Below are 27968 nucleotides of genomic sequence, written 5' to 3'. Positions count from 1 at the left end.
GCCAGAATGGTGAATAATATTGATCGCGAAAGCCTACGTGTTAAATATGCCTGTATGATTACCTCTAGAAATCTTAAACGTTGTAACCTTATGATTGTTTCACTTAGTAATGACCATTAATATCAACCCTCTTGGTACATTCCACAGACATAGTTACCATCAGTAATGAAGATGTATAGTACTGAGCAAAACAAAACTGGTATCACTGCATAGAAATCAAACCGTAAGTTACACGTTTGTTTAAGTGTAAAATGCCATATACTTACGTCATCCATGACGCGAGACTGAACCGAGTTAAAAAAAGGAAACTCCTTGAAAATATGTCTGTAAGGCAACGCTGAAGGTAAGTTTAGGATAACATATGTTTAGGATTATGAATTCCCATGGAGAATAACTAAAAAAGGAGACTTTTGTTACTTTATTCAAAGACAAACATGTGCTAACATTTATTGAGGAAATTGTACATTCGCATTGTTTGGGGTTATTGTCGTTGTTACGCTTATTTATCAATGAGAGTCTCACTGAGTCTCAACACCTTTTTCAGAAAGCATAACTACATTTTTGCTCATAAAACACACAATGTCACACAATCCAGCAAGTATTTTAATTATTTTGGTTTCATTGACGTTATTGTTTGTTATTTATATTCTGAAGGGTGCTCCAGATGTTTTGTGACCTCCAATTAATTGACTCGTAACATTTTCCCCCTTTGTGTATTCATTTCTGTTTTGAAGAAACTTTATTTTAAAAATATGAAGGTTTTGTGAATTAAATGGGGGGGTCACAAAACATCTGGACCACTCTGAATATATAGATAACACAATGATAGAGCACCAGACTAAGACAGAAGAAGGTTACTTGTGTTGTGGCCGAAACGTCGTGAGAATTTTATATTATTGTTTTATTTTATTATTTTATTATTTCCCTTTTACGTGGGTGACTTTACTGAAAGAACCCAGAAGACAGACTAAGACACTTCTAAGGTAAACAAGGTAAACAAAAAAGTCGGTGATTTCCTGCTCAAATGAGCACTGAGGCGGTGCTAAACTCCTGTTTACAGCCCTGAACCAGTGGTGGAAATTCCACATTCTTATAGGACAACCAGTTGACTTCCCCAACAAAGTGGTAATAATTTTATATTAACCCCAGAGGGAAAATTGGCTGAGTCAACCTCCAATCAGGATTTGAATTTCACAACCTTGAGATTGTGAGCTGATCCCTCTACCGCTGAAGCCTACCTGGTTGGTTCTTACTCGTTTCAAGAGCAACACAGCTGAAGGAAGTCCACTCATTAATTTCATATATATTTTGTTGAATGTTCACAAATGAACATAGTAAAAATAGCACAAAAATATCAAGCATGCAATACTCCTCTGTCACATACCTGTCCCTGCACATAATATAAAAAAATAAGGCGATGTATTACACATCCGAGCGGCCACACGTCTTTCTCGGAGTGAATAATTTCAGCAGCGTTGATGCAACAACAAAAAAGCAAAGTCTAGTCCGGTTGAAGCTCAATTCTGGTGAGTGAAATACCAATCTTACAGGCAAGGGCCCTCACTTGATATGATCGATTATTTTTTTGTTTTAAAGAGGCAATCTCAAAAAGGATACGAATTTCAGAAACTGATCGCATTTCACTGATACTAAAGTCTTCTGAGTTTTCTGGGGAAAAAAAGAGATATGTTTTCAGTTTCAAGGACAATGCATATATTATCATAGTATGTTTTTTGTTTGCATTTTGACTGCAATTATTGTGGTTAATGCAGTAACGTGAATCCTTGTTAAAAAGGTTTCAGTTTTGTTGCCAGAAAAAAGGGGAAAATCCCTATTATTACATAATTATACAATTAAAGAGAAATCTGAAAAGTCCCTTCGGAATATTAGGAAGAAGGTTGCAATGTACAGTTAACACACACGTATAATGAGCACGATTGTGGAGAATACTATAGGTAACTACATAAATAAGCAGCTATGACCCCTTCCCATATATGCGCCTCCACGTAAAAAAATATAAAAGTATTATTTGCACATCCCATCAGCAGCATTGGTACAACACAGGCAAGCTCTGTATTGGTTTCGACATTGAGTATCTTCAAGCTTGCTTGCACCAATGCTGGTGAAGCGACTGATGCTTTACGCAACGATAAAACGAAACCATTTGAGACTACCCATCACATGTACTCATACACCAAGTCTCATTATCTCACCTCCAACGTTCTCTTTGGCTTCTCTACTTTCTGAGGAATCGCCGCATTTGAGATTTCCTTGAAAGTCATTGGTATACGTACCAGAATACTGGCCAAAGCCATCCATCGACTCCACGCCTTTGTGAACACTGTAATGACAACAACAAACATCACATTATTCTCGCATTATTCTTGCAAAACAAGAATTCCGTTTCTGTGTTAGGGAACTCATACATATAGCAACGCGCATGTTGTAAACTCTTCTTATCCACACCGATATGCGGGGTATTGTTGGTGGATCCAAATATCAATGCTTATCTCCGTCCACTTATCCTCGTGTAGAAGCGTGGACACACACGTACACGTGTTCCGCGCCGTACGTAGCCAACCGTGCTAATCGGAGGTGCGGGTATTACGGTGTGTTTGATACTGGCAACATTGTATATCGAATGTGGAGATGTGGCTCCACGTGAATATGATGTTTAACTTCAAATAGAGCATCGTGTGAAAGGGTCTCTGGGCCACCTCACCATGCAACACACCAGCGATTCGTTTTCTGCGTATAGATGAGGGCACTACAGTGGATCGTCATCAGCCATGGTCGATCCACTGCTGGATAAAGGCCTCCGCAATAAGCCGCCGCTTTCTCTCACGGCCCTGCAAGCTAGCAGACCATCATTGCTACCACAATACGTATGTTGCAACAAATGTTTGTTGTCATGGCAATGGGAAATATGATAAAAAATGTACTCTAGTCAACCTTCATGAAGTACATTATTGTAGTAGCCATCATTACTACTGCTATGTATTTTGTAAATATTCATATTACGCAACTGTGTTTTTCATTAATAATTAAATGTAAAACGTAGATTAATAATATAGAGTAAACATGCCCACTGCGTTGTTTGAGATGAGGTGCTATAAATAAGCCACATTAATCCAAATGCATTGCATAGAGCACCCAACTCCACAACTATGGGACAATGACGTGCAAGGGCTACAATCCATCTTCAAATCGGGTGCTAAAATGTAAAAAACATGTTTTGACCTATCAAAGGGCAAATGTTGTCCTCGAAATGTAGTACACTTAAGGCGTGCCATGCAAATATAAAAATGCTAACACTGTACGCAGTCATTTGCACATAGCGACGCGTGATTTCACTTAGTTTTTTGTTGTATTTAGATGTTTTTAGACAGTGAAATACATGATACAAACATTAGTTGAAAGCATATGTCGATAGTTGTGAAAGATTATAAATGTATTCATATTGCACACACACTGTAACAAATGATCTGAGCGTCAGCTTCATTTTAGCCTAAGGGACCCCCTCATGACAGCTTGTCCTTGTGCAGCACAAGGTAAACACAACCCTGAGCCAATGGAAATTCCACGTGCCTATGACAGAGGCGAGTTCATCCATAGAACAACCTAAACAGGTATCTGCCGGCAGGGGGCGATGTTGCCTTTGGTTATAGGACCCATATCTGATAGGGTCCTTGCCTGTGTTCTATGGTTCTTTCAGTAAAATCTAGATTTGAAGCTTTCGTGATTGCAGGAATCCATACTCTATATAAAATGTATACCTACGTGACTTTACTGAAAGAACCAAAGAGTATCTTTTAATTAAGCCACGTAGATCGAAAAAAAGTTATTAAAAACATCACGACGTTTTGATACGCAAACACAAAGCGGTCCGTCATACGCTTGTGTTGCAACCGAAAGGTCGTGATATTTTTAATCGCTTTATTTGGATTATTATTTTTTTCTATGTACGTTAACTTTGTTTTACCGAAAGAACCGTTAGAATACGGACCGCTGCAGTCACGAAAGTTTAAATAAAAATGTCCTTCACCTGTAATGATCCATCTTGCAGTTCACCAGCATTGGTTGAAGCGAGCCAGACTGGTGAATGTTGAACGTGTGCGGAATGTTGCTTTGTGTTAAACCATTGCTGTTTATTTACTTTGAAATAACTGTTAGTAAGTTATCCCTGACTAGGTGAATCTCTAACGAGGTTAATCTCTAACGAGGTTAATCTCTAAGTTAATCTCTTACTAAGTTAATATCTTAATAAGTTAATATCTAAGTCAATATCTTACTAAGTTAATATCTAAGTTAATATCTTACTAAGTTAATCTCTTACTAAGTTAATCTCTTACTGAGTTAACATCTAAGTTAATCTCTTACTAAGTTAAAATATAACTAAGTTAATCTCTAACTAAGTTAATGGCTTACAAAGTTAATATCTTACTAAGTTAATATCTAACTAAGTTAATATCTTACTAAGTTAATATCTTACTAAGTTAATCTCTTACTAAGTTAATCTCTTACTAGGTTAATCTCTTACTAAGTTAATCTCTAACTAAGTTAATATCTTACTAAGTTAATATCTTACTAAGTTAATCTCTAAGTTAATATCTTACTAAGTTAATCTCTTACTAAGTTAATATCTTACTAAGTTAATATCTTACTAAGTTAATATCTATCTAAGTTAATATCTTACTAAGTTAATCTCTAACTAAGTTAATCTCTAAGTTAATCTCTTACTAAGTTAATATATTACTAAGTTAATATCTAACTAAGTTAATCTCTTACTAAGTTAATCTCTAAGTTAATATCTTACTAAGTTAATATCTTACTAAGTTAATTTCTTACTAAGTTAATCTTTAACTAAGTTAATATCTTACTAAGTTAATATCTTACTAAGTTAATCTCTAACTAAGTTAATATCTTACTACGTTAATATCTAACTAAGTTAATATCTAACTAAGTTAATATCTAACTAAGTTAATATCTTACTAAGTTAATCTCTTACTAAGTTAATATCTTACTAAGTTAATATCTAACTAAGTTAATCTCTTACTAAGTTAATCTCTTACTAAGTTAATATATAAGTTAATATCTTACTAAGTTAATATCTTACTAAGTTAATATCTTACTAAGTTAATCTCTAACTAAGTTAATCTCTTACTAAGTTAATATCTTACTAAGTTAATATCTTACTAAGTTAATCTCTTACTAAGTTAATCTCTTACTAAGTTAACATCTAAGTTAATCTCTTACTAAGTTAACATCTTACTAAGTTAATATCTTACTAAGTTAATAGCTTACTAAGTTAATATCTTAAAAAGTTAATATCTACCTAAGTTAATCTCTTACTAAGTTAATATCTTACTAAGTAAATCTCTAACTAAGTTAATATCTTACTAAGTTAATCTCTTACTAAGTTAATCTCTTACTAGGTTAATCTCTTACTAAGTTAATCTCTAACTAAGTTAATATCTTACTAAGTTAATATCTTACTAAGTTAATCTCTAAGTTAATATCTTACTAAGTTAATCTCTTACTAAGTTAATATCTTACTAAGTTAATATCTTACTAAGTTAATATCTATCTAAGTTAATATCTTACTAAGTTAATCTCTAACTAAGTTAATCTCTAAGTTAATCTCTTACTAAGTTAATATATTACTAAGTTAATATCTAACTAAGTTAATCTCTTACTAAGTTAATCTCTAAGTTAATATCTTACTAAGTTAATATCTTACTAAGTTAATTTCTTACTAAGTTAATCTTTAACTAAGTTAATATCTTACTACGTTAATATCTAACTAAGTTAATATCTAACTAAGTTAATATGTTACTAAGTTAATCTCTTACTAAGTTAATATCTTACTAAGTTAATATCTAAATAAGTTAATCTCTTACTAAGTTAATCTCTTACTAAGTTAATATATAAGTTAATATCTTACTAAGTTAATATCTTACTAAGTTAATATCTTACTAAGTTAATATCTTACTAAGTTAATCTCTTACTAAGTTAATCTCTTACTAAGTTAACATCTAAGTTAATCTCTTACTAAGTTAACATCTTACTAAGTTAATATCTTACTAAGTTAATAGCTTACTAAGTTAATATCTTAAAAAGTTAATATCTACCTAAGTTAATCTCTTACTAAGTTAATATCTTACTAAGTAAATCTCTAACTAAGTTAATATCTTACTAAGTTAATCTCTTACTAAGCTAATATCTTACTAAGTTAATTTCTAAGTTAATCTATTACTAAGTTAATATCTTACTAAGATAATCTCTTACTAAGTTAATCTCTTACTAAGTTAATCTCTTACTAAGTTAATATCTTACTAAGTTAATCTCTAACTAAGTTAATCTGTAAGTTAATATCTTACTAAGTTAATATCTTACTAAGTTAATCTCTTACTAAGTTAATATCTAACTAAGTTAATCTCTAACTAAGTTAATGTCTTACTAAGTTAATATCTTACTAAGTTAATATCTTACTAAGTTTATCTCTTACTAAGTTAATATCTTACTAAGTTAATATCTTACTAAGTTAATCTCTTACTAAGTTAATATCTAACTAAGTTAATCTCTAACTAAGTTAATGTCTTACTAAGTTAATACCTTACTAAGTTAATATCTTACTAAGTGAATATCTTACTAAGTTAATCTCTAACTAAGTTAATATCTTACTAAGTTAATATCTTACTAAGTTAATCTCTTACTAAGTTAATATCTAACTAAGTTAATCTCTAACTAAGTTAATATCTTACTAAGTTAATATCTTACTAAGTTAATATCTTACTAAGTTAATATCTTACTAAGTTAATCTCTTACTAAGTTAATATCTAACTAAGTTAATCTCTTACTAAGTTAATCTCTTACTGAGTTAACATCTAAGTTAATCTCTTACTAAGTTAAAATATAACTAAGTTAATCTCTAACTAAGTTAATAGCTTACAAAGTTAATATCTTACTAAGTTAATATCTAACTAAGTTAATATCTTACTAAGTTAATATCTTACTAAGTTAATCTCTTACTAAGTTAATCTCTAAGTTAATATCTTACTAAGTTAATCTCTTACTAAGTTAATATCTTACTAAGTTAATATCTTACTAAGTTAATATCTATCTAAGTTAATATCTTACTAAGTTAATCTCTAACTAAGTTAATCTCTAAGTTAATCTCTTACTAAGTTAATATATTACTAAGTTAATATCTAACTAAGTTAATCTCTTACTAAGTTAATCTCTAAGTTAATATCTTACTAAGTTAATTTCTTACTAAGTTAATTTCTTACTAAGTTAATCTTTAACTAAGTTAATATCTTACTAAGTTAATATCTTACTAAGTTAATCTCTAACTAAGTTAATATCTTACTACGTTAATATCTAACTAAGTTAATATCTAACTAAGTTAATATCTAACTAAGTTAATATCTAACTAAGTTAATCTCTTACTAAGTTAATCTCTTACTAAGTTAATATATAAGTTAATATCTTACTAAGTTAATATCTTACTAAGTTAATATCTTACTAAGTTAATCTCTAACTAAGTTAATCTCTTACTAAGTTAATATCTTACTAAGTTAATATCTTACTAAGTTAATCTCTTACTAAGTTAATCTCTTACTAAGTTAACATCTAAGTTAATCTCTTACTAAGTTAACATCTTACTAAGTTAATATCTTACTAAGTTAATAGCTTACTAAGTTAATATCTTAAAAAGTTAATATCTACCTAAGTTAATCTCTTACTAAGTTAATATCTAACTAAGTTAATCTCTAACTAAGTTAATGTCTTACTAAGTTAATATCTTACTAAGTTAATATCTTACTAAGTTTATCTCTTACTAAGTTAATATCTTACTAAGTTAATATCTTACTAAGTTAATCTCTTACTAAGTTAATATCTAACTAAGTTAATCTCTAACTAAGTTAATGTCTTACTAAGTTAATACCTTACTAAGTTAATATCTTACTAAGTGAATATCTTACTAAGTTAATCTCTAACTAAGTTAATATCTTACTAAGTTAATATCTTACTAAGTTAATCTCTTACTAAGTTAATATCTAACTAAGTTAATCTCTAACTAAGTTAATATCTTACTAAGTTAATATCTTACTAAGTTAATATCTTACTAAGTTAATATCTTACTAAGTTAATCTCTTACTAAGTTAATATCTAACTAAGTTAATCTCTTACTAAGTTAATCTCTTACTGAGTTAACATCTAAGTTAATCTCTTACTAAGTTAAAATATAACTAAGTTAATCTCTAACTAAGTTAATAGCTTACAAAGTTAATATCTTACTAAGTTAATATCTAACTAAGTTAATATCTTACTAAGTTAATATCTTACTAAGTTAATCTCTTACTAAGTTAATCTCTAAGTTAATATCTTACTAAGTTAATCTCTTACTAAGTTAATATCTTACTAAGTTAATATCTTACTAAGTTAATATCTATCTAAGTTAATATCTTACTAAGTTAATCTCTAACTAAGTTAATCTCTAAGTTAATCTCTTACTAAGTTAATATATTACTAAGTTAATATCTAACTAAGTTAATCTCTTACTAAGTTAATCTCTAAGTTAATATCTTACTAAGTTAATTTCTTACTAAGTTAATTTCTTACTAAGTTAATCTTTAACTAAGTTAATATCTTACTAAGTTAATATCTTACTAAGTTAATCTCTAACTAAGTTAATATCTTACTACGTTAATATCTAACTAAGTTAATATCTAACTAAGTTAATATCTAACTAAGTTAATATCTAACTAAGTTAATCTCTTACTAAGTTAATCTCTTACTAAGTTAATATATAAGTTAATATCTTACTAAGTTAATATCTTACTAAGTTAATATCTTACTAAGTTAATCTCTAACTAAGTTAATCTCTTACTAAGTTAATATCTTACTAAGTTAATATCTTACTAAGTTAATCTCTTACTAAGTTAATCTCTTACTAAGTTAACATCTAAGTTAATCTCTTACTAAGTTAACATCTTACTAAGTTAATATCTTACTAAGTTAATAGCTTACTAAGTTAATATCTTAAAAAGTTAATATCTACCTAAGTTAATCTCTTACTAAGTTAATATCTTACTAAGTAAATCTCTAACTAAGTTAATATCTTACTAAGTTAATCTTTTACTAAGCTAATATCTTACTAAGTTAATCTCTAAGTTAATCTATTACTAAGTTAATATCTTACTAAGATAATCTCTTACTAAGTTAATCTCTTACTAAGTTAATCTTTTACTAAGTTAATATCTTACTAAGTTAATCTCTAACTAAGTTAATCTGTAAGTTAATATCTTACTAAGTTAATATCTTACTAAGTTAATCTCTTACTAAGTTAATATCTAACTAAGTTAATCTCTAACTAAGTTAATGTCTTACTAAGTTAATATCTTACTAAGTTAATATCTTACTAAGTTTATCTCTTACTAAGTTAATCTCTTACTAAGTTAATATCTTACTAAGTTAATATCTTACTAGGTTAATCTCTTACTAAGTTAATCTCTTACTAGGTTAATCTCTTACTAAGTTAATCTCTAACTAAGTTAATATCTTACTAAGTTAATATCTTACTAAGTTAATCTCTAAGTTAATATCTGATTAAGTTAATCTCTTACTAAGTTAATATCTTACTAAGTTAATATCTTACTAAGTTAATATCTATCTAAGTTAATATCTTACTAAGTTAATCTCTAACTAAGTTAATCTCTAAGTTAATCTCTTACTAAGTTAATATATTACTAAGTTAATATCTAACTAAGTTAATCTCTTACTAAGTTAATCTCTAAGTTAATATCTTACTAAGTTAATATCTTACTAAGTTAATTTCTTACTAAGTTAATCTTTAACTAAGTTAATATCTTACTAAGTTAATATCTTACTAAGTTAATCTCTAACTAAGTTAATATCTTACTACGTTAATATCTAACTAAGTTAATATCTAACTAAGTTAATATCTAACTAAGTTAATATCTTACTAAGTTAATCTCTTACTAAGTTAATATCTTACTAAGTTAATATCTAACTAAGTTAATCTCTTACTAAGTTAATCTCTTACTAAGTTAATATATAAGTTAATATCTTACTAAGTTAATATCTTACTAAGTTAATATCTTACTAAGTTAATCTCTAACTAAGTTAATCTCTTACTAAGTTAATATCTTACTAAGTTAATATCTTACTAAGTTAATCTTTTACTAAGTTAATCTCTTACTAAGTTAACATCTAAGTTAATCTCTTACTAAGTTAACATCTTACTAAGTTAATATCTTACTAAGTTAATAGCTTACTAAGTTAATATCTTAAAAAGTTAATATCTACCTAAGTTAATCTCTTACTAAGTTAATATCTTACTAAGTAAATCTCTAACTAAGTTAATATCTTACTAAGTTAATCTCTTACTAAGCTAATATCTTACTAAGTTAATCTCTAAGTTAATCTATTACTAAATTAATATCTTACTAAGATAATCTCTTACTAAGTTAATCTCTTACTAAGTTAATCTCTTACTAAGTTAATATCTTACTAAGTTAATCTCTAACTAAGTTAATCTGTAAGTTAATATCTTACTAAGTTAATATCTTACTAAGTTAATCTCTTACTAAGTTAATATCTAACTAAGTTAATCTCTAACTAAGTTAATGTCTTACTAAGTTAATATCTTACTAAGTTAATATCTTACTAAGTTTATCTCTTACTAAGTTAATCTCTTACTAAGTTAATATCTTACTAAGTTAATATCTTACTAAGTTAATCTCTTACTAAGTTAATATCTAACTAAGTTAATCTCTAACTAAGTTAATGTCTTACTAAGTTAATATCTTACTAAGTTAATATCTTACTAAGTTAATATCTTACTAAGTTAATCTCTAACTAAGTTAATATCTTACTAAGTTAATATCTTACTAAGTTAATCTCTTACTAAGTTAATATCTAACTAAGTTAATCTCTAACTAAGTTAATATCTTACTAAGTTAATATCTTACTAAGTTAATATCTTACTAAGTTAATCTCTTACTAAGTTAATATCTAACTAAGTTAATCTCTAACTAAGTTAATGTCTTACTAAGTTAATATCTTACTAAGTTAATATCTTACTAAGTTAATATCTTACTAAGTTTATCTCTTACTAAGTTAATCTCTTACTAAGTTTATCTCTTACTAAGTTAATATCTTACTAAGTTAATCTCTTACTAAGTTAATCTCTAACTAAGTTAATATCTTACTAAGTTAATATCTAACTAAGTTAATATCTTACTAAGTTAATCTCTTACTAAGTTAATCTCTTACTAAGTTAATCTCTTACTAAGTTCATATCTTACTAAGTTCATATCTTACTAAGTTAATCTCTAAGTTAATCTATTACTAAGTTAATATCTAACTAAGTTAATCTCTTACTAAGTTAATATCTTACTAAGTTAATCTGTTACTAAGTTAATCTCTAACTAAGTTAATCTATTACTAAGTTAATCTCTAGCTAAGTTAATCTATTACTAAGTTAATCTCTAACTAAGTTAATATCTTACTAAGTTAATATCTTACTAAGTTAATCTCTTACTAAGTTAATCTCTTACTAAGTTAATCTCTTACTAAGTTAATATCTTACTAAGTTATTCTCTTACTAAGTTAATCTCTTACTAAGTTAATCTCTTACTAAGTTTATCTCTTACTAAGTTAATATCTAACTAAGTTAATCTCTAACTAAGTTAATATCTTACTAAGTTAATCTCTAACTAAGTTAATCTCTAACTAAGTTAATCTCTAACTAAGTTAATCTCTTACTAAGTTAATATCTTACTAAGTTAATAACTAACTAAGTTAATCTCTAACTAAGTTAATATCTAACTAAGTTAATATATAACTAAGTTAATCTCTAACTAAGTTAATATCTAACTAAGTTAATCTCTTACTAAGTTAACATCTTACTAAGTTAATATCTTACTAAGTTAATCTCTTACTAAGTTAATATCTTACTAAGTTAATATCTTACTAAGTTAATATCTTACTAAGTTATTCTCTAACTAAGTTAATATTTACTAAGTTAATCTCTTACTAAGTTAATCTCTAACTAAGTTAATATCTAACTAAGTTAATATCTTACTAAGTTAATATCTAACTAAGTTAATATCTTACTAAGTTAATCTCTTACTAAGTTAATCTCTAACTAAGTTAATATCTAACTAAGTTAATATCTAACTAAGTTAATATCTTACTAAGTTAATATCTAACTAAGTTAATATCTTACTAAGTTAATCTCTTACTAAGTTAATCTCTAAGTTAATCTCTTACTAAGTTAATCTCTAACTAAGTTAATATCTTACTAAGTTAATAACTAAGTTAATCTCTTACTAAGTTAATCTCTTACTAAGTTAATCTTTAAGTTAATCTCTTACTAAGTTAATATCTTACTAAGTTAATATCTTACTAAGTTAATCTCTTACTAAGTTAATATCTTACTAAGTTAATATCTTACTAAGTTAATATCTTACTAAGTTAATATTTACTAAGTTAATCTCTTACTAAGTTAATCTCTAACTAAGGTAATATTTACTAAGTTAATCTCTTACTAAGTTAATCTCTAACTAAGTTAATATCTAACTAAGTTAATATCTTACCAAGTTAATATCTAACTAAGTTAATATCTTACTAAGTTAATCTCTTACTAAGTTAATCTCTAACTAAGTTAATATCTAACTAAGTTAATATCTTACTAAGTTAATATCTAACTAAGTTAATATCTTACTAAGTTAATCTCTTACTAAGTTAATCTCTTACTAAGTTAATCTCTAACTAAGTTAATATCTAACTAAGTTAATATCTAACTAGGTTAATATCTTACTAAGTTAATAACTAAGTTAATCTCTAACTAAGTTAATCTCTTACTAAGTTAATCTCTAACGAGTCTCACTGAGGCGCCGATGACTCCATGACGACTACCGACTGGGGACGTTGCCCTGGCAACGGCGTGTCCCGCCAACTGCCACCGACCGTCACGTGGCGCCCCCTTCCCCCCCACTCCGCTCGCGCTGCAGTTTCCCGCCAAAAGCGCACGAGGCGCTCGTTATGTTAATGAGGATGACGTCCTGACCTGCGGCGCCAATCAGTGCCCACAGCGCCCGTAGGACACCACGTGCCTGGACTGTGAGCGGTGACCCACTGATGATTTGTGCAGGGCAAGGCCGTAATAATTATAATATATTGCTATAAACAATATTTAAAAATATATATATAATTGCTATGCCATGTAAATAAAAACTACAACTTGCTAAACCTTGGCCACAATATCTGGACTTGTCTTCATGTAACAATGCATAGATTTCAGTTCACGTGATTGTGGTTATGGTTGTACTTTTTTAATCCCTAATCTCTGCCATTACATACGATGATACAATCAAAGGTCATAAATAAAAAAAACAGAGCAATGTAATAAAACAACACCACTATTAGACATTATTGTAATAAACAAATAACAAGTCCGTCCCATGTGTTCGTGAAATTTTTTTCATATTTAAGGCAGGAAATTAGCTTTCAAATTTAGATTTATTTTTTCTGGTGGGTGGGAGACCTCTTAAGATTTGGTGCCCCCCCAAATCTTGACTCCGTGGCCACGGCCATGGCGCTGGGTCAGCTAGTTCCTACCTCGCGGCACTTGTAAAGCATCTTCTTTGGTTCTTTCGGTAAAGTCACCACGTTGAATGAGAATAAAACAATAAATTAATAAAATAAAATAACACAATAAAATTCTCACGACGTTTCGGCCACAACACAAGTGGCCTTCTTCAGGTGAAAGGAACAAACCTGTCGGGACGACAGAGCTTCAATGAACGCTGTTAAGATTCGTAGCGTCTTTTTAAGCTGGTTTAGAGAAGTGAGGCACCTTGACAAAGGGGTTTACATATCAAACAGGAGAATTTAGCATTGAAATAGCTGAGTGATTAGCTTGAGACTGGTCATAGAAATAGCTATGTTAAAGTCAAAGCTTACACATCCACAGAGGCACCTAGTACAAATCAAACAGGATAATTTAGCATTGAAATAGCTGAGTGATTAGCTTGTGACTGGTCACAGTCGTTCTGTGCTGTCAAGAAGGGACATCCTCGACTTCATGCGGGATATTTTCCTTTGAAGGGCGCACAGCGGTTAGTGACGCGTGTTGAGTGTTTTTATTTGTGTGAAGCAATCATCGTGATTCATGATTCTCCACTGTTGCTCCTGGCACTCGCTTACCGATGGTCAACCTCCTCATTGCCCTCCTATCGCTACTTACCGTGGTTACTTGTTATCGTGAACTTCACTCCTTGATTCTTTCACCCAAAAGTATATGATCCTCTGCTGATTTTGTACGTTTGCCCACTGACAAAGAAATGATCAGTCTATCATTTTAATGGTAGGTTTATTTGAACGGTGAGAGACAGAATAACAACAAGAAAATCCAGAAAAACGCATTTCAAAAATTGTATACGTTGATTTGCATTTTAATGAGGTAATGTATCACAGCCAAATAAAGTACCCTAAACGCACGTTGATTTCCAATGTGGAGGGAAAAAACGGAAGACCTGGAGAAAAATCCACTGCGACTATGGGGAGGGAGACATGTACACTCCAAATATACAGCAGCAGGCGTCAGGGTCTAACTCACGACCTCCTGTATACCAGGTGAGGTAGTCAACATCTCCTAGCCACCGTGATGATGATGATGATGAAAGAGAGACATGTACACTCTAAAAATAGTGCAGCAGCAGGCGTCAGGGTCTAACTCACAACCTCCTGTATACCAGGCGAGGTAATTCACATCTCCTAGCCACCGTGATGATGAGAGAGAGACATGTACACTCCAAATATACAGCAGCAGGCGTCAGGGTCTAACTCACGACCTCCTGTATACCAGGTGAGGTAGTCAGCATCTCCTAGCCACCATGATGATGATGAGAGAGAGACACGCAGACTCTAAATATACAGCAGCAGCAGGCGTCAGGGTCTAACCCACAACCTCCTGTATACCAGGCGAGGTAATTCACATCTCCTAGCCACCGTGGTGATGATGATGATGAGAGAGACGCAGACTCCAAATATACAGCAGCAGCAGCAGGCGTCAGGGTCTAACCCACGACCTCCTGTATACCAGGTGAGGTAGTCAACATCTCCTAGCCACCGTGATGATGATGAGAGACATGTACACTCCAAATATACAGCAGCAGCAGGCGTCAGGGTCTAACTCACGACCTCCTGTATACCAGATGAGGTAGTCAACATCTCCTAGCCACCGTGGCACCGGCGGTATTCGGTTTCTGAACCTGACTGGGACCTCTCCTAGGTCGACTCAGTCTTAAATGAGTCGCCGAGGCAGTGCGTCAGTATAAAGAATGGCATCCTCTGTGCAACCAACTTGAGTGCTTTGCTGGCCTCTTTGCCCAACAAACGTTGCTTTTGTGACCAGGACTTGATGTAAAGGAATGACACAAATGCACACCACGTTTTCCCATTGAAAGTAGATACATTTCAAAATATCACCGTCCTGTCCACAAAAGCAAAGTTTGTGTGGAATAATAGCAATTTTCTGTACTTTTGAGGTATAAGCAACTAGGAAATAACACTTATTACCCAGGAACAAGAACATAATAAATTTGTTAAACAGTGTTATTAATGGGAGTGGATTATTAACTTTGCTTTTGTGTCCTGGTCACAAAAGCAAAGTTTGTGGAGAATAATAATAATAGCCATTTTATATACTTTTGAGGCGTAAGCAATTGTAAAATAACACATCACCCAGGAACCAAAAAAATATATTTTTTCGTTACACAGTGAATTATTGTTTCACGTTTTTAGCAAAACATTTTGTAAAAATATAAAATTTACCCTCATGCACCGTCCAACCATTCTGGTTGATATGGTTAAACATTTGTTGTGCTGTTGCGGGGGAACTCTGGGTCATAAATCATGACAAAACATCGTCTGGTTGTTTTGTGCTGACAGGGCCTCATCATTTTATTTGAGGGAGCGCATCACGACAATGCGAACCACAAAGCCAGCAGCGCGTGTTGAGCGAGCGTGACGCTTCTGATCAGCCCCAGAAGGGCCGAGACCTTAAAAACAAACACACTGCTGGTTGATGAAAGTTTCGGAATGGCCGATAGCCTGCCCAGACTAAAATTACACTGTATTCATATTTCCCCATGAGTGACATTGCAGGTCGGTGAAGGTGGGAGCCCAGGGCCAGTTCAGATATCCCTCGCCACCGATGTTAGCCGTGACCTGGACTCGAACTCAGGCCACGAGGTTCGTAGTGAAGTGCCGCAAACGGACCGTTCCCCGGTCGTGATTTATTGCAAGGAGTAGTAGTTGTGCATCATATGATCAGCGTGCAATATGTTGGACAATGCAATCAGTTTAAACTTATTTCTGATATTGATGAAACCATATACAATGAGGGTCTATTCAAAAATTTGAAAGTGAATCAATATCAATCAAATATTTGCAAACTGTCATTTGGTACTTTATTGAATTTGTAAACGTGAATTTTTTAAACGTAATTACGCATTATTTGCAATAGTTACCACCCCTTGCTTGGTTAATGCAAAATGTGCATTTGTACGCAATTACCAATATTAACTGCGCAATGCAGTACACACGACATAATGCAGTGAGGTAGTGCACATTATATACATAAACGATTATATATAAATAGAAGACATTATTCCCAACGTTCTGAATATTCTTCACGTACAATCACGTACAACGTGTCCCGTAACGACGCACACACGTCTGCATTAGTAAATGCGTCGTTTGCGTAACGTCACCGGTGAATCATCAGCGCGAGACATTTACGCGTCCCCTGCCGCCGCCCTCCGCCTAGCGTAGAGCTCGGCCGCCTGGCGCGGTGCGAGCAGGGGAAAGTAGGAGGAGGAGGAGGGAGGACGTCCTCCCTGGCGACGATCGCCGAGGGCGGAGGCGGAGGGGAAGCCCGCGCCAGCGAGCGCGTCCGTCCGTCACGGCGGCGGCGGCGGCGGAGCGCCCGAGCCGGGGCAGAGGGATCCGGATCGGGCTGCCAACACGGCCGCCGCCACGGCCGCCGATGTCGACGTCGACCCTCGTCGGCTCGCTTGCTTTCACCCCCTCGGCTTTGGCATCCCTTCCTCCTCCGACGCCTCCTCCTCGTCGTCCTCCTCCTTCTCGGCTTGGCGTCGCCGCCTGAGCGGCCGCGAAGTCGCGGCCGCTCAGGCGGAAGTGGCCGCCGCCGCCGCCGCGGGCGACGCCGTTGTGCGGCACGATCGCCAGGGCGCCGGCGTCTCTCGGGCCCGTCGCCAGACGATCTGGGGGGGAGATAAAAAAATAAAAGTAACGGGGTATTTGGCTGCCGCTATAAACGTCCACGTGATAGGCGATAAGCAGCTTAGTTGAACCATCGTTTGTGATGGACAGGCTTCTTCTGCGAAAGAGCTGAAACGGCTCAGTGGGCCTTACCTGGTAAAATAAAATAAATTACGTTCTTGGTTCTTTCAGTAAAATCACGTTGAAGGGAAACAACAAAATAATAAAATATATATAAAACAATAAAATTCTCATGACCTTTCGACTGTAACACAAACAGTCATCATCAGTCACCTGATGATGACTGTTTGTATTTTATTATTTTGTTGTTTCCCTTCAACGTGACTTTACCGAAAGAACCAAGAATATGAATCACTGCAGTCACGAAAGCTTTAAATCAAAATTTTTAATAATTTAGTTTAGTTTCTAACATTAACCCTAAACCTAACTCCAGTCGGATACTAACTCTAACCCCAACACGAACCGTTACTTTAACCATAACCAACTACAACTCGAACCCTAACCCTAAACGCCAACCATAACACCACAACCCTAAACTCTAGCCCTGACTTGAACTCTGACCCTGTCTCTGACCCTTTTGTTAGACTTAGCAATACACCCGGACATCCGCAACAACCAACAAAATCGCTGCCACGTCACTGTATAATACGCTCGCATATGCTGTTGGGAATGTAATCCACATTTATAATGTGTGTGCCTCACTCTCCGTTGTACACGCATTATCCACAATTACGGAGTTAATATCAAAGGAAAGCTCTTGATCTTTCTCCGTCGCTCCCTTGACCGCACGTGGGAATTCACGACGACAGCGCGCTTAATTTTATCTTTTTGTTTATAGGAAATACAGGTTTAAACAAGAATCACAATTTCACAGTAATATCAACAACGGCGGGAGGGGGAAAGTGTGCGAGCGCAATCTTGAGTAGGCGCACGGGATCGGTGTGGGATGCGTCAAGCCGGAACCACTCAGTCCACGGTATATCATCATAGTAATGCTCACAATAATAACAACAACAACAATCACACCTCCGTTGATAACAAGTTTCGACAAAAAACAGTGGGCAGAATATCATCGCAAAGCCGCCGTGATTGATTTTTCAAGGGGGTCGGATCGCCGCACGTGTAACGCGTTGCGCCACGCACCCTCCCTCCACTCGGAACGACAGGCAATTTAACAAAACCTCTCTCTTGTAGTGAACAAACGCCGCCAATTTATCGCTGCCTCGGCAGCACCGCCGGTGATCTCGTCGCCGTTGGCGAGCGATCCACGCAAGACGCCGAATAAAAACGGGCAGCGGACGTGCCGCGGGTAGCTGCGCGCAACCGGTGCTGTCGGGCAGTTGCTAACAGTGAATCGGCTTCACAACAACAACGACGGTGGGTTGCCACGAGTTGTGAACTATTTATCATGTTAGCGAGCACCTATGAAGGCCGGCATGGGGGTGGGGTGGCCCGCATCACGCCCGGTGCCTTCGTCTCCCCAGTGGCGATGTTTAGACGACACCGCGACAAAAACTCGCCTGAGGCCGAGTCGAGCTAAAAGGAGGCCCAGATGTCACTCGCTACTGATGTTGGCCGAGACCAGGAATCAAACTCAGGTCACTGGGTTCGTAGGCCGGTGTGCATAGAGGGATCGAGGAATTGAGGGTTAGGGAGATCGATACACGAACCGACATCCAACTGACACACAGACGGACACGTTGTGTTAGTTTGTTGTCCTTCCCCCGCACCTCCGATTAGTACGGTTGGATACATACGGTGCGAAAAAACTTCAACGCACTGTACATACAACACATGAACCAAAACAAACAGGGCCAAAACAACAACAACCACTATTCGCAGTTAGAGGCAGTCGCCCTCCAACAACAACGAAGGGGGGAGGAGCGACGCTCACAACAACGAGCGGAGCGCCGGGCGGCTAAAGCACAGCAAATGGCACAGTAGGGGGGTACAGCTGGTGGTGCATCAGCCACTCATCTCAGTCAGTCGACCTGTGGCACCTGGGTCTACCCCGTGACCTCCTGCCGGCGGGCGTTTGACACTTCACGTGGCCTCAAGGTGCACAAAGCCTGGCACAAAGCGCCGTGGTGACGTCACCGCCACCTAGTGGCGAACGGCGGTTGTTGTTGTTGCTGCAGTGTGCGTAGTGTGTGTATGGTGTGTAGTGCGTGTAGCGTGCGTGCGTACCTGCGCGTTGGGAGAGCAGCGGTTGTTGTTGTTGCAGTGTGCGTAGTGTGTGTATGGTGTGTAGTGCATGCAGCGTGCGTGCGTACCTGCGCGTTGGAAGAGCAGCGTTTGCTGCTGGAGAGCCACGAGTCGTAAGAGAAGTGGTCGCCCCAGGTTCGGCAGCACTCGGCGTGCCCCAAGCACTTTCTGTACTCCTTGCACACCTTGCACGGGTAAGAGGCGAGGGGTTGGGGGTCAGAGTTCAAGCCAGGCCTAGAGTTAGGGTTATACGGTGTTGAAGCTTGCGTTTTAGAGTCGGGGGTTACGGTCAGGGTTCGATCCAGACCTTGCCAACGCTTCTGCTGCTGCTGCTGTATATTTGGAGTCTGCATCTCTCTCTCATCATCATCACGGTGGCTATGAGATGTTAACTACCTCGCCTGGTCCACAGGAGGTCGTGGGTTCGATCCAGACCCTGACGATGCCTGCTGCTGCTGTATATTTGGAGTTTTTTGTGTCTCTCTCATCATCATCACGGTGGCTATGAGATGTTAACTACCTCGCCTGGTATACAGGAGGTCGTGAGTTCTATCCAGACCTTGACGACGCTTGCTGCTGTATATTTGGAGTTTTTTGTGTCTCTCTCATCATTATCACAATGGCTATGAGATGTTAACTACCTCGCCTGGTCTACAGGAGGTCGTGAGTTCGATCTCGACCTTGACGACGCCTGCTGCTGCTGCTGCATATTTGGAGTTTGCGTTGTCATGCTCTGACCCCGTGCCATGACTGGACATCTGCGAGAAAGAGCTTTGTGGCTCTTTGGATTCCGCCTCCAGTTTAAAATTGTTTAAGATTCTGAAAAAGAGCCACAGAGCTCAGTGGGCCTCACGAGTTGTCAAGATTTCTGGGCGCACTTCCACGTCGAAGCAAAAAAAAAACGGCGTGACGGGAAGAGGGGGTTGGGCACCTTCATCTGCAGAGCGCAGTGGAAGATGAAGATGAACATGCCCTGGAAGGAGTTGAAGATGATGAAGAGGTAGGCCATGACCAGAGTGGCCTTGTCGATGAAGAGGAACCCGAACACCCAGGTGAGGCCGAGGAGGCACAGCAGCGCCACGCCCCCCAGCGCGCAGGACCTGTGGGCAAGGAAGAACAAAAACGAACGATAACAACGGCCGGCAAAAAAGCGAGCGCCGTGGTAAATATTTGCCATCGCGTAGCGTTGTCGTCATCGTCGTTATTATCGTCGTCGTCGTGAACTTACCGACCCACGCGACACGTTACGTGCGTATCGACGTACAGTAAAACCTTGGGATTGCGAGCACAATTCGTTCCGGAAACGTGTTTGTAATCCAAAGCACTCGTACGTCAGTTGTGATCACGTGACGCTCGGCAGTACGAAGCGTCTACACGTGCTGCCGCTCGTATTGCTAAGACCCTCGCTCGTTCATCAAGTGAATATTTATATTTAAACAATGTGTTGCTCGTCTTGCAAAACACTCGCAGACCAAGTTACTCGCAATCCAAGGTTTCGCTCTGAACGTTGAACTTCGTTCGCGCCGTACGTAGCCAACAGTGCTCATCGGAGGTGCGGGGGAAGGACTAACTAACTAACTAAAAACACAAAAATGCAGTTCTGAAGAAGTGAGATTAGAATCAAAATTTAAAAGTCCATGAGTAAGACAAGCCAATTGGTAAGGTTTGTCACATGAGCAAAACGTGGACATTTATAGCGGCCAAACGCTCTAAGCACACGCTTCTTAATGTGAAGGGAAAAGACACGGAGGACCCCGAGAAAAAAATTCACGCAACCACGGGGAGAACATTCAAGCTCCAAATATACAGCAGCAGCAGCAGGCAATGTCAGGGTCGGGTTCGAACCCATGACCTCCTGTATACCAGCCGAGGGAGTTAACATCTCCTAGCCACCGTGCTGATGATGATGATGATGAGACAGAGGGAGAACATTCAAGCTCCAAATATACAGCAGCAGCAGCAGGCAATGTCAGGGTCGGGTTCGAACCCATGACCTCCTGTATACCAGCCGAGGGAGTTAACATCTCCTAGCCACCGTGCTGATGATGATGATGATGAGACAGAGGGAGAACATTCAAGCTCCAAATATACAGCAGCAGCAGGCAATGTCAGGGTCGGGTTCGAACCCATGACCTCCTGTATACCAGCCGAAGGAGTTAACATCTCCTAGCCACCGTGCTGATGATGATGATGATGAGACAGAGGGAGAACATTCAAGCACCAAATATACAGCAGCAGCAGGCAGTGTCAGGGTCGGGTTCGAACCCATGACCTCCTGTATACCAGCCGAGGGAGTTAACATCTCCTAGCCACCGTGATGATGATGAGAGAAGGAGAACATTCAAGCTCCAAATATACAGCAGCAGCAGGCAGGCAGTGTCAGGGTCTGGTTCGAACCCATGACCTCCTGTATACCAGCCGAGGGAGTTAACATCTCCTAGCCACCACGATGGATGGACAGACAGATTGACGTTTCGGGAGGTGGATCAGACTGACAGTTAAATGGACGGATCGCCGGATGAACGAGCAGACAAACGGACAGATGCATGGCTGGAGAGACGAACGCATACGGAGCGATTAAACCATCTGCCCCACAGACACGGGAGTCACACCGCCAGCGGGAATGCCAGCGCTGTCAGTCGGTGTCACCGAACGCGAGCACTTTTGAGAGGGCATCATCTATGGGCACCGAGGGCCCACTCCGACATCGCCACTGCGTGGAGTTCTGTTGCTGTGCAGGAAAGCTCATTTGCTACATGGGACGGGTTGGATGATGAGTCAGACGGATTGGATGGACAAAGGGATGGATGGTGGGAGCAACGGTCTCGATAAAGTTATTTTATTTTAGTTTTTCTTTCGGTTTCGTTTTGACGACACACACGTAGGTCATGGGAACGGAATCGGAAGAAAAACCGGATGACGTTACACCTACGTACATCACCGGAACGGGAAAGGTTTAAACTGATGCAAGCAGGCGCGTGATTTATAAATCCCTTGCAAAGGGCGATCGTTACACGGTGGGTCAAAGCGAACCGATGGTCCCCCGAGAGCTGGACGGAGCTCGTTAAAAGCGAAACCCGAATTTTAAACGACAATTACATTTTTGCGCAGGGGTCATTGGCAACCGCGGCTGAGAACCACCAACATTCGCTCGCGACACCGGAACACTCCAGGTGCAATCACGGGTGGCTGGGGCCCAGTTGGTCAAACGAAAAGGCAAGGGAGGGCCCTAATGTGAAGAGTGGGCTGGCGCGGGAACAGCCAGCTTCACCCACCGTGTGTCCCGGCTGAACCTCACAGAAAATGCGGTCGCTTTAAGTGATGAACCCCCCCCTCGCCCCTCTCCCCCCTAACCCCAACCCCCCCCCCCCCCCCCCACACCCGGCCACCTCACTCACTTAATGCTCTCGGGCTTGAGTGGCGCCGAATGCTGCACCATCTTGTACAGAGTCATCAGCAGGAACACGAAGTTCACCTGTGACACCACACACGCACCGCGCATACGAGTCAACAAGTCCATAAGACGTTGTTTTTTGTTGGGTTAGATTACGTGTCGTTAAGCCCGTCACCACCCCCACCCGACCACGGACAATCAGTAAGCTTTGTCGCGTGAACAGAACCTGACAATTCGTCGCTAGTTCAGCGCACCGGTGTGTTCGAGAGTAAACCCACAGCAACATTTACAATTCGAGCAGGGTGACGTTTCGCCAGTAATTACAACAACAACAGCCACCATCGTCAGGCGATAGCCAGAATTGCGGAGGATTCCTCCTGCTGTTTTGGTCTTAATCGGAGGCGTAGAGGTGATGTCGTCACTGAGCATATCAGGTGCGAATATCAGAGGGGGGTGAATTTAGTGATGTAAATATCAGTGGATGCCTCTACCTACAATAATCATGTCTGCCGGTAACGCTCGTGACGTCACTCCACGTTGACCAGCCCCCCCTCATTAATAATCATGAACAGTCACGTAGAAGGGTAACAATAAAATAATAAAAATACAAAACAATAAAATTCTCACGACGTTTCGACCGCAACACAAGCAATCATCGTCAAGTGCGGAAACCACGGCAGGAAAATTTGCTGTGGTTTTCACGTTCTGCAGATGTAGAGTGCAAGTGGATTGAATCCACCCGTGTGGCGTTGAGTTTTGTTGTTGTTGCAGCATCATCCCCTCGTCGTATACAAGGTGGGTTTTTCTCCGGGTTCTCTGGTTCCCTACCCGCACGGAGCGACGTTGCATCCTCGAAACACCCCCACAGGCACGAAAGCTGCTGGCACGTCTGCAACTCGTCCCCCAACGATACGCTCACGTCACAATTTTAGAACCGGCAGGGAGGCATCAACATGGGGACAAATGGGACGGGAAACAGACACGCGCACGAAGCAGAGCGCGCGCGCACGTGCGCCGGACTGTTGCAGGCAGGCTAGCGCCTCCGACTAGCACGGTTGGCTACGTACGGTGGGAAAGAAGTTCAACGCACGTACGTACGTACTGGCGTTAGCGTGGCAATCGGAGGTGCCCGCCTGCAATTTGGGCACGAGACGGGATTTTGGCACGAGACGATTTCGGGAATTCACGCTCAAGACGAACGTGGGAATCGCATCAGATTCATCGTGGGACCCGTCACGCTATGCGCATGTCGAGCAGCAGACACGGCGACCCGCCCGCCCATCTCCCGCCCCCCGGCACGACGCGCACGCACGGAACTCACGAGGATGATGGTGGCCACGGGCGCAAGGAAACTCCAGATGAAATGATTGTCGGTCCGGAGCCAACAGCTGCAGGCGGAACAGAGGACAAACGATCGCCTGGTTAGCCTGACAGGCCGGGATAGCGCGTCCATGCATCCGGTTTCATTTGCCGGCATCTGGTAACATTTGCCACCGTTCAGTTGCACTTGAGCCCCCATCTGGTAACATTGGGGGACATTTGTGTCATTTGTTGTATGCGAGGACATCTGGTGAGACCGGGCGCCAGCCGGCAAGGCCGGGCACCGGTTAGTAAGCCCGGGCACCAGGTGGCAACACCAGGCGTGAACCGGCGACACCACGCTCCGGTCAGTAAGCCCGGCGCGCCGGCCGGCGGCGAAGCGGGACGACGGGGGGCTCACGCTCGCTCGGTGCCGTAGCCCGTGCGGTCGACGGCGAGGCAGACCCCGACGACGGCGAGCGGCAGGCCGTAGCCCAGGAGGTAGAAGTACTTGCGGCGAGAGCGGCGCCCCTCGAACACCTCCACCAGCATGAGGTAGAGCTGCACGCCCTCCAGGAACATCCACGCAAACGCCGCCAGGAAGAGCAGGTGCAGCAGCGCCGCCAGCACGGGGCACGCCACCTGCGGAGCCGGCGCGGTGGCGGGGGGCAGGCGGACGGGCGGGCGGCGGTGGCGTTACACGGAATCTGAATCTTTATTTGGACGTGGAGGGAGGAATCCGATGAGCCAAGAAGCTCTTTTCTGACAGACGTCCACCGGTTAGGGGGGGTCACAGGTGTCAGCGAGTTTACTTAAAGCAAAACAACGCGGTAGGAGTGCAAAGTAGAGGAAAGGTAAACAAATCATGAACAAAAATCAACTATTTTTTTTATTTTCCCAGGCAAAGCCCCCCCCCCCCCCCCCCCCGAGCTGTTAAACAATTTGTTTCAGGAGCGAGTGCAAAATAGAGAAAGTGGTAAGCAAGTGACTAAACGTGAGCGGGCGGGCGGGCGCACCGTGTACTGAGTCTTGTCGATGCCCACAAGGAACAGCAGCTGGGCGAGCAGCAGGTTGAGGCATACGTTTTTGTGAATGGTGTTGCGGTCACTCTGGAGGCCGCGGAAGAAGCAGAAGGTGAACGTGGCCACGGCGAGGCACACGAGGGACACCAGCACGCCCACCCACGTGATCACCAGCAGCAGCAGCTCGTGGGCGCGGTGCCCGTACTGGCACGCACGGGCAAGACGCGGGCACGGGACACACGGAGGGGCGTGAGGGTGCCGTGGGCAGCCGTACGCACGCATCGGGAACTTCTTTGGCCAAGTACCGTAGCCGGCCGTGCTCGTGGGGGGTGCGGGGGAAGGAAACTAAACGGAAAAAAGTGCTTAAAGAAATTAGTTGTCAATTGAAATTTCAAATATAGCCCTTAACAGACTGCAGGGGCAAGTGCTGTTAGCGACTAGCAGCTATGAAGGCCGGAACAGCACACGAGGGGGTGGGTGGCCAGCACCACGCCCGGCCGCCTTTCTCTCCCAAGTGGCGATGTTTACACACCGCAATAGTTACTGATTTGAGGCCGAGTCGATTGAGATAATTAGTTGGTGGTCATGAGTGGGAATTGAACTCGGGTCGCTGGGTTCGTAGCGCAGCGCCCTAACCGCCAGGCCACCGCTCCCCCACAACATAAACATTACCACTATCAAGTCAACTACCACCACCTCCTCATCCAAACTTGACCACCACCAACATCACCACCATCACCTGCAATCACCACCCTCACCACCCTCACCACCACATCTAAACTTGACCACCATCACCATCATCACCTCCAATCACCACCCTCACCACACTCATCACCACTTCTTTACCACCAACATCACCACCATCACCTCCAATCACTACCCTCAAAACCCTCATCACCACCTCTTTACCACCAACATCACCACCACCATCACCTCCAATCACCACCCTCACCACCCTCATCACCACCTCTTTACTACCACTTTACCACCACCATCACCATCATCACCTCCAATCACCACCCTCATCACCACCTCTTTACCACCACCATCACCCTCATCACCTCCAATCACCACCCTCACCACCCTCATCACCACCTCTTTACCACCACCATCACCACCATTACCTCCAATCACCACCCTCATCACCACCTCTTTACCACCAACAACACCACCATCACCTCCAATCACCACCCTCACCACCCTCACCACTACATCTAAACTTTACCACCACCATCACCACCGCCACCACCAGCGGGCCGAGGGGCACCACCATCACCCCCCCCCTCCCGAATCTCTGGGCACCTCGACGTGGCCCCTCGCCACGAGCACCGCCAAATTGTTGAGGTGGCCGCAGGAGCAGGCGGCGTGCGCGCTGCTGCTGTTGCTGGGCAGCGGCTCGCAGCCGTGGCTCGACCAGTTGCCCCTCGTGGTGTGGGACGAGTAGCTCCAGAAGGAGCAGCTGGGGCTCAAGTGGTCCAACGTCTGGGGGGGGGGGGGGGGGTGGTGTACGGGGAGGAGGAGGACGGCACCCAACTCGTCATTCAACAACGACCCCCAAGCTCACAACCCCCCTCCCCCAGTGCCCCCCCACCGCCCCCCACCCACCCCGTCATCACAGAGCAGGGGAACGTCTTCATCACAGAGCAGGGGAACGTCGTCATCACAGAGCAGGGGAACGTCGTCATCATCACAGAGCAGGGGAACGTCGTCATCATCACAGAGCAGGGGAACGTCTTCATCACAGAGCAGGGGAACGTCGTCATCACAGAGCAGGGGAACGTCGTCATCATCACAGAGCAGGGGAACGTCGTCATCATCACAGAGCAGGGGAACGTCGTCATCACAGAGCAGGAGAATGTCGTCATCATCACAGAGCAGGGGAACGTCGTCATCATCACAGAGCAGGGGAACGTCATCATCACAGAGCAGGGGAACATCGTCATCATCACAGAACAGGGGAACTTCGTCATCACAGAGCAGGGGAACGTCGTCATCACAGAGCAGGGGAACGTCGTCATCATCACAGAGCAGGGGAACGTCGTCATCATCACAAAGCAGGGGAACGTCATCATCACAGAGCAGGGGAACGTCGTCATCATTACAGAGCAGGGGAACTTCGTCATCACAGAGCAGGGGAACGTCGTCATCACAGAGCAGGGGAACGTCGTCATCACAGAGCAGGGGAACGTCGTCATCACAGAGCAGGGGAACGTCGTCATCACAGAGCAGGGGAACGTCGTCATCACAGAGCAGGGGAACGTCGTCATCACAGAGCACGGGAACGTCGTCATCACGGAGCAGGGGAACGTCGTCATCACAGAGCAGGGGAACGTCGTCATCATCACAGAGCAGGGGAACGTCGTCATCACAGAGCAGGGGAACGTCGTCATCACAGAGCAGGGGAACGTCATCATCACAGAGCAGGGGAACGTCATCATCACAGAGCAGGGGAACATCGTCATCATCACAGAGCAGGGGAACGTCGTCATCACAGAGCAGGGGAACGTCGTCATCACAGAGCAGGGGAACGTCGTCATCACAGAGCAGGGGAACGTCATCATCACAGAGCAGGGGAACGTCGTCATCACAGAGCAGGAGAACGGCATCATCACAGTGCAGGGGAACGTCGTCATCACAGAGCAGGGGAACGTCGTCATCACAGAGCAGGGGAACGTCGTCATCATCACAGAGCAGGGGAACGTCGT

The 27968-nt window shown here is 40.4% G+C and overlaps 1 protein-coding gene and 1 pseudogene across 1 annotated transcript in view; both read right to left on the bottom strand.

Moving 5' to 3' along the window:
- The window catches only part of LOC142916541 (putative ATP-dependent DNA helicase HFM1), a 36337-nt pseudogene extending 32029 nt beyond the window's left edge, over nt 1–4308 (bottom strand).
- Nucleotides 4309–17011: 12703 nt separating this feature from the next.
- The window catches only part of LOC142916540 (adhesion G protein-coupled receptor L3-like), a 46006-nt gene continuing 35049 nt past the window's right edge, over nt 17012–27968 (bottom strand). Inside the window, exons 7-14 of the mRNA XM_076061662.1 lie at nt 26566–26745; nt 25258–25467; nt 24663–24883; nt 24264–24330; nt 22947–23023; nt 20480–20648; nt 19617–19733; nt 17012–17324 (exon numbers count right to left, since the gene is read on the bottom strand). Of these exons, the coding sequence (XP_075917777.1) occupies nt 17229–17324; nt 19617–19733; nt 20480–20648; nt 22947–23023; nt 24264–24330; nt 24663–24883; nt 25258–25467; nt 26566–26745 (1137 nt within the window). The 3' untranslated portion in view covers nt 17012–17228. The remainder of the gene's footprint in view (nt 17325–19616; nt 19734–20479; nt 20649–22946; nt 23024–24263; nt 24331–24662; nt 24884–25257; nt 25468–26565; nt 26746–27968) is intronic.

This window comes from Petromyzon marinus, unplaced genomic scaffold (genome assembly GCF_048934315.1).
Source record: "Petromyzon marinus isolate PM22_M1 ecotype Great Lakes invasive population unplaced genomic scaffold, UKy_Petmar_22M1.pri1.0 PM_G_Scaffold_4, whole genome shotgun sequence".
NCBI classification, from domain to species: domain Eukaryota; kingdom Metazoa; phylum Chordata; class Hyperoartia; order Petromyzontiformes; family Petromyzontidae; genus Petromyzon; species Petromyzon marinus.
This window is presented reverse-complemented; position numbering and strand designations above follow the sequence as displayed.